The 7,589-nt window shown below is 53.6% G+C and overlaps 1 protein-coding gene across 2 annotated transcripts; it reads right to left on the bottom strand.

Moving 5' to 3' along the window:
- Nucleotides 1-95: 95 nt before the first annotated feature.
- Nucleotides 96-3,580, bottom strand: ZBTB12 (zinc finger and BTB domain containing 12). Of its 2 annotated transcripts, none has more exons than XM_032141339.2 (2): nt 3,457-3,580; nt 96-2,662 (listed from the first exon to the last, which is right to left on the bottom strand). In XM_032141339.2, the coding sequence occupies exon 2, from the start codon at nt 2,640-2,642 to the stop codon at nt 1,263-1,265; it is 1,380 nt and encodes a 459-aa protein (XP_031997230.1). In that variant the 5' UTR covers nt 2,643-2,662; nt 3,457-3,580; the 3' UTR covers nt 96-1,262. The 2 variants fall into 2 exon arrangements, with proteins under 2 accessions (XP_031997230.1, XP_031997229.1); XM_032141338.2 differs by lacking the exon at nt 3,457-3,580 and adding an exon at nt 3,174-3,420.
- Nucleotides 3,581-7,589: the final 4,009 nt, after the last annotated feature.

Genomic DNA, 7,589 nt, shown 5'->3' on the forward strand with positions numbered 1-7,589 from the left:
TCCTGAAGACATGAACCATTTACCCCAGACAAAATATGACCAAACAGACTCCTGCTTACAATTTCCGTGGGCAGGTTGGCCACCTGTAGCTCATCCCTAGCACTGATCCTAAGTCCTTCAAATAGAGTTCATGTGCATCCCCACGACTGCCAATCACTTGTACTGTGAGGTACCTGGCTAAGTGTTGAGATTGCAGAACTGGTGGAGGGCTGGGGGCGGGGACTTGGGGGAGTCCCTGACCAGAGGAGCTCACTTGTCACACTCCTCTCCCATGTTTAAGGCTGGGCTCCTTCAGGCAAGGGACATGCATGAGTTGTGACCTCTAGGTATTAAGAATGCAGCATCACAGGGAGAGGCTGTCTAGGGCAGGATAGTCATGTACACGCAGTTGCCAGGGTGTAAAGGAAAAAAAAAGCTTTTTTTTGTTTGTTTTTTATTTTGTGGAAAACAAAAGCAGAAAAACTAAAACCCCAAACTCCAGAAAAAATCCTAAAAAATATGTTTTTTCTTAAAAAATACTGTATGTCTCTACTCCTCTCCCTCCCTCCCAACAGCCCTTCTTGTGTTCTTTCTTTTCTAAGTGCCCTACCCCCCCCACCCCCATGACTATCCATTGTTCTTGCGATTGTACCCCCACTTCCCAATATCTACCCAGGATGCGCACCCCATGTTCTCTTACCTGGCGTCTTACTTTGTTCTCCCTCAAATTTCAGCAAGCCTCATACTCGCAGTCTCATTTCCCCAGCATGCAAGAACGTCTCCCCCTTCCTTTTCTGGGACTCAATAATCTTTTCCCCTACCACTCCCTCACCCCAGGTCTATTCTAAGCAGAAGCATGTCCTCCTGCCAGATTCCCTCCCTGTTCCCACCCACCCCCCAACCCTTCTTATCTCGAGAAATGTCAGAACCTTCCCCTGGGCAGCCTTAGCCAGGAATAAAACATTTTTGTCTTCCCTCGTTCTATAGGACCCCTTTCCCTCCCTCCACATATACATGCACCTCTAAGAGAAGGAAATCTTTCTCTGGGACCCCCGTTTTCCCCTGGCCTACTCCAAGAACCCTGTCCCCAGCTCCAGCTTCTTGCACTCTCAAGAGCAAGTCTTCAAGGAATCATCTTCCCTCTCTCAGGATGTGTGCATCTGCTTAGCCTCCCATTCTTACCTTTCTGCCCCAGACACCCCACCCCCAATTCTCCTGGGCCAAAGAGCCCTTTTCCCACCCAGCCCAGGGACCCCAGCCTCCTGGCCTCCACGCCTGTGCGGCTAGCGGATGAGGACGTTGATCTCGGCCACACTGGCCTCCAGCACGTTCTCGGCCGTGGTCTTGCCGTGTTGCTCCTTGAGGTGCCGCCTAATGGCAGGCTTGTGGGCGAAGCGCACGTCGCAGTAGGAGCAGCGGTAGGGCCGCGCTCCCGAGTGCAGGTTGAGGTGGTCGTGCAGGGTGGACTTCTGTGTGAAGCACTTGCCGCAGATGCCGCACGAGTGTGACTTGACACCACGATGCACATTCATATGGCGGTTGAGGTTGCTGCTGTGGTTGAACTGCTTGCCACAGCGAGGGCACATGAAGATGAAGTGCTGCGCCCGCATGTGGAAGACCAGCTTCTCCACACCCTGGAACACTTCCGGGCACTTGGTGCACTTGATGTTCTTTAAGGGGTTTCCACCTGAGAAGCCCCCAGGCAGGGGTCCTCGGCTGCCCCCTGCCCCCAGGCTGCCCCCCGCCCCTCGGGCAGCCATGGCCACCGCTGCTGCTTCCACCAGGCCTGAGGTGGCCCCCACGCTGGCCCGGCCTCCGGGAATCAACAGCAGGCCCTCCCCTTCTGCGTCCTCCGACAGGCTATAGCAGGCCTTCACCACACCCTGCGGTGGGGCTACAGTGCTGGGAGGCACGCTGCTCTGGGCCAGCTCCCCAAGGTGGCCACCCACGGAGCCTCCAATGCCCAGACCCCCTCCCAGGCCTCCAGGGGGTTTGAGCCGGTGTGCCACCTCCAGGGCCGACTCCACCTTGACGATGCAGATGTCAGACACGTCCTCATCCTCATCCTCATCCTCTTCCTCGGCTTTCAGCTCCAAGTCCTCATCCAGTGGGAACTCCAGCTTCACTGGCCGCAGGAGTGGAGGGGGTAGAGGAGGTGGGGGTGGGGGCTTCGGGGCTGGCTTTGGGGTCCTGGCTGGAGGGAGGAGGGACTTGGTGGCGCTGACGCTGCTCACAAGGCTAGCCTCACTGACCCCATCCTCTTTGAGGCCTATTTTGGGCTCAATGAACTGGCTGAGAGCATTCCGGCATTTCTCCACCACGTGCTCCATCTGCAGGTAGGAGGCGGCTGTAAGGTAGTTGACGATGTCCCTAACAGCGAATTCCAGGGCGCCCGTGTAGCAGGAGAGGAGCAGGTCGGCCACGATGCGTGCACTGTGCATCAGGGAGACCTGCAGCTCCGAGCTGGGGTTCAGCAGGAACTGGTCCCGCAGGAACGGTGAGCAGGCGGCCAAGATGACCTTGTGGCCTCGAAACTTGAGGCTGTCGGCCACAATGGTCACGTCGCAGAACCGCTCCTCTGCCCGGAGCTGGTTCATGTTCCGTAGCGTAGCGGCCTCGTGGCCGGGCAGCTGGAAGCGCAGGACTTCCACCCCAGAGGCCATTGTGGCGGGGGTGGGCAACCCTGGTTGGGAAGGAAACCGGTCAGAGACAAAGGTCTCTGGCTCTCCGAAGCCAAGGCTCCAGGACCCTCGCCCCCATTCTTGCCCAGCCCCCCAGCATCCGATCTCCCGGTCTTCAGATCTCTTCCTCAGTTTCCCCAACCCTGGGGAGGTGCTGTCCCTCTGAGAGGAGGGAGGCGTGGTTCTCGGGGGCGGGGCAGCGGCGTCCACACCCCCCAGCCCAGCAGCCCGCTAGGATGGGGCGAGCCCGCGCGCCCACGGTGGAAGGACGGAGAAAAGGGGGGGCCAGAGGCCTGGGGCTCTGGACTCCAAAGTGGCCCCGGTTGCAGGCTCTTCTCACCCCGTCCCCTTTACCGGCTGCCTCATTCCTCCGCCCCCCCTTACACGTTTGCACGCGCTTTTCACGTCCTCCCCCCGCCGCCTGCACGCACCGTGCACGCCCTGCCCCCACGCTCAGAGCTCTGTGGCACGCCCCCCCCCAGCCCCACGACCCTGAGTGCACGCTCCTCTCACCTGGCCCGGTTCCGCGCGCTGTTTTTTTTATCCCCTATTTTCCCCACCCCCCCGGGGCCGGCAGCGCCCCCCACACACGGGCAGGGCCTGGGCAGCGCGCAGGCGCGGGGGTGCACGGGGCGCGCGCGCGCGCGCGGGGCCGGCTCCGCGTGGGCGTAAGGGGGGAGGGGCGGGGGCGGCTCGTGCCGTGTGTTCCAGGCCCCGCGCGCGCGGCGGCGGCGTCGGCTAGGGCTCGGGGAGGAGGAAGAGGGGAGGGAATTAAAGGAACAGGATCCCCCCTTACCGACCCCCCTTTCTTCACCAGCACCCCCACGCGGTTAAAGGGCCGGACGGCCTTGCCTCCTCTTTGGCCGGGATTATTTGTCCGCCAGAGCGGAAATACGTTCCACACCCCCCTCTTTCTCGCTCCCTCTCTGTGCCTCCAGGCCCCGCGGCCAGTCTGCGCGTGCGTGCCAATTGCCGCGCTGAGGCCCGCTCACTCGGGCCCGCCCCCCAATCCCGGCTGCCCATGGCGCTACCCGCTCCGCGTCCCCGCGCGCCCCGCCCGCGCCGCATCCCGCAGCGCGCGCGCGCACCCGTTCTCTCGGCTGCAGGCGCTGCCACCTGCTCCCAGGGGTGGTGCCTCTCCGGTCCAGTTGTGCCGAGCGCTGCCCTGGGTGCATCCGTGGCACTCTCAGGGCCCCAACCGCCCCGTGGCTAACCGAGCTGTTGGTAGCTATTACCCACGCCTGCCTCCTCTGCTCAGTGTGTTCACAGTTGCTCCAGCCACATTTCCAGGCTTTTCCAACTGTTGTAAAGCTAGTAACCGCCTCAGCCCTTCAGGCCTGAAATATGATTTCACTTTCCACAAAGCCAGACGATCCAGTGCCCTCAACTTTCCTCCATTCCATGTCAGTCCTTTGAAATCACACCCGCCCTCCCCTCCATTCTCAGGATTGATCCCAACTTCTTGCCAAGGCAGTCGCCCTCCGCTTGTGCTATCGATGAGCTTTCCCATTTCACTTTTGGTATATAATTAACCCTAGGACTAATTTTAATGATGTGATTTATTATGTTAGTATGATTCTACTCTAATCTTCCACCGCTCCGTCCCCCTTATTCCTCACCTCTCCTCCAGACTGACCAGGTCCAGCTCTAAACAAAACTTCCCTTCAGCACTGCGCCCGGGCCTTCTCTTTCTCTTGTCTCTCTCAGACTAAGTTACAGTCTCCACAGCTTCAGCGACAGCACTTAGGAGCGTCTTGAAGGCTGGTCCCTTCCATTCCACTTCCTCGTACCTACACCCACTTCCCCACGTATCCAAGTCTACGTGAAGATGCCACTGTTTCCTGCCAATTGGATTTCTTTTTTACGTCCTTCAGGAGACTAGTGCGTTTTCCTTACATTTCAATTCTGATGAAGTTTCTTATAATGTGTTCAATATCCGGTTTCCCCATGAGACTATAAACTTCTTGGTTGCAGGAATTATGTTGTGGGTTTTGTTTTGCAAATAAAAATCATGCAAATAGGGCGGGTGTGGTGGCTCACGCCTGTAATCCCAGCACTGTGGGAGGCTGAGGCAGGTGGATCACCTGAAGTCAGGAGTTCGAGACCAGCCTGGCCAACATGGTGAAACCCTGTCTCTACTAAATATACAAAAATTAGCCGGACGTGGTGGCAGGTGCCTGTAATCCCAGCTACTGGGGAGGCTGAGGCAGGAGAATCGCTTGAACCTGGGAGGTGATGGTTGCAGTGAGCCTAGATTGTGCCATTGCACTCCAGCCTGGGTGACAGAGCAAGACTCCTTCTCAAAACAAAACACCAAAAAAGGTCATGCAACAAATGATTGTTGAAGTAATTCCTCTTTGGCTCAGCCAGCATCCACTCATAAAAAGTTTGTTCTTGAGCTGAAACTGAATTCTTGAACTCAAGGGATGCTGTTTGGCAGGAGGGTGGAGGCAGCGTAGAGAGCGTTTAGGTGGTACCTTGACTTTTTGCCTTTTTCTTTTAAATTCTCTGATTTTTATGCCCGCACCCAGTTCCCTCTATTGAATCTGTCTGTTCTAAACTGCTTTCTTTGTATATAGGCCTTGTAGATTTGAGGAAGAACACCTGATTTTGTGTCAGACGCACCTAGGCTTAAAGCCACATTCCTAGGAGTTTCTGAGCCTACTCTGGCTCAGAAGGCTGCCAGATTCGCAAATCACTTAAAAAAAATAAAAGCCCTATTCCTGTACTAAATGAGGCCCATTGGGCAGGTTACTTAATTCTCTGAATCACAGTGTCCTTATCTTTGTCCGCCCATCCTTAGCTCATCTGAAAGCATTTCTATCTTGAAGGCCCTGATCCCTCACAAGGCTAATGTGAGGTTTAAATGAGCCTGGCATGCAGTAGTTGCTGAGTAAACAATAGCTCTGTTCTCCTTTTCCTAATTTGGGAGACGGACTATGAAATTTTCAAAAGAATTTTATTTTATTTTAATTAATTAATTAATTAATTAATTTAGCTGGAGTTTTGCTCTTGTCACCCAGGCTGGAGTGCAATAGCACGATCTTGGCTCACTGCAACCTCTGCTTCCCAGGTTCAAGTGATTCTCCTGTCTCAACCTCCCAAGTAGCTGGGATTACAGGTGCCCGCCACCATGCCTAGCTTTCGTATTTTTAGTAGAGACAGGGTTTCACCATGTTGTCCAGGCTGGTCTCGAACTCCTGACCTCGGGTGATCCACCTTGCTCAGCCTCCCAAAGTGTTGGGATTACAGGCATGAGCCACTGCGCCTGAGCCAAAAGAACTTTAAAAATTCTGTTTTTCTATCTCATCTCTTCTTTGCCACATTGCCAAACTTCTCAGAAGAACAGTTCACATTCCAGTGAGAGCAGAAATACAAAAAGCTGTCAAGTTAAGAATTAGAGTTTGTAAAATTTTGTTTCCTGTCCCTTTCTTGCTACTTTTCCTTTATGGGAATGTGGATGGGACAGGGTGCCTAATCTCAGCCCATGGCTTAAAACAGGTAGTCCTCGGTGGCAGGTGGAGCTGACAGCCAATGAATCCTTCAAGTGTCCAGCCCACCCAGTTACAACTCTGCATAAAAACAAGCAGAGGTGCACAAGCTGTCTTTTCCATGTAGTCTGGTGGAGAGATGATGTGGAGCCATTTCCCATGCATCCCATCCAGGGGGTTTACAATCATCTAGATCCTTGTCCCTTCTTCCCCGATAAAACCAGGGGCTCTCCTGTCCTTAGCTTGCAGTACCAAATGCCTTGGTGTGGTGTCAAGAACAGATAAATTTAGGAGATACATTTAGGATTTTTGGGTCAGACTCAGTGGCTCATTCCTGTAATCCCAGCACTTTGGGAGGCCGAGGCAGGAGGATCCCTTGAGCCCAGCAGTTTGAGACCAGTCTGGGCAGCATAGCAAGACCCCATCTCTACAAATAATAAAATTAGCAGGGCATGATGGTGTGTATGTGCTTGTGATCCCAGCTACACGAGAGGCTGAGGTGGGAGGATTGCTTAAGCCCAGGCAGTTGAGGCTGCAGTGAACCATGATAGTGCCACTGTACTCCAGCCTGGGCAACAGAGTTGAGACCCTGTCTTTAAAAAAAAAAAAAAAGTTAGGATTCTTAGTGAGCTTTAGAAATAAAATCTGGGCTGGGCACCGTGGCTCATGCCTGTAATCCCAGCACTTTGGGAGGCTGAGGTGGGAGGATCACTTAAGGCCAGGAGTTTGAGACCGGTCTGGGCAACAAAGTGAGACACCTGTCTCGAAAATAATAAAATAATAAATAAAAGTAAATACATTTTTTAAAGGAAATAAAATTTGACTAGGGATGCAAGGAATAACTAGGAGACAAAAGGTCCAGGTTCCAGTCCATCTTGAAGTCATCAAGGCTCCCCAGGTTTCAGTATTCTCTTTAATAAAATGGAAGGATTACTCTCTGAAGTATTTTCCAGTCCCATGAGTCCATAACAGCTTACTTTGAAAAAGGGTGTTTATGTTTGTGGGCATGTCTGAGAGAAGCTAGCTCACAGCTTAGAGCACTACCCTTGGCTACTCATAGAGGTAAGGAGTGGCCTTGATAATCCAAAACCGTACATCGGACATTTGTCTAAGACATTCAAAGTATTTTAGGCTGTGGGCTTACTTTTTACAAAGATGCTTAGCACGCACTAGAATAACCATATTCCCTGAACAACCTATAGGAAAGGAAGAGATAAGTTAGCCTGGACTTTTAAATCCATAGGCTGATGAAACTGTCTTGCATTACAACAAAACCTCCAACTTTTTCTCTTTCTCCTTTGATCTGCACTCAGCTTTGCCCTCAGTGCAGGAACCCTGGTGAAAACTGCAGGAAGTTTTGGCAATGTTGGAAGGGGCTCACTGCTTGGGGAAAGAAGCCATGTGAAAACAAAGTGCCTGCACCACTCCCATCCATCTG

This window comes from Hylobates moloch, unplaced genomic scaffold, assembly GCF_009828535.3.
Source record: "Hylobates moloch isolate HMO894 unplaced genomic scaffold, HMol_V3 SCAFFOLD_20, whole genome shotgun sequence".
NCBI lineage: Eukaryota > Metazoa > Chordata > Mammalia > Primates > Hylobatidae > Hylobates > Hylobates moloch.

What these genes read in the sequence shown, in the direction of transcription:
- ZBTB12 (XM_032141339.2), bottom strand. Translation starts at nt 2,642, where the DNA reads ATGGCCTCTGGGGTGGAAGTCCTGCGCTTCCAGCTGCCCGGCCACGAG.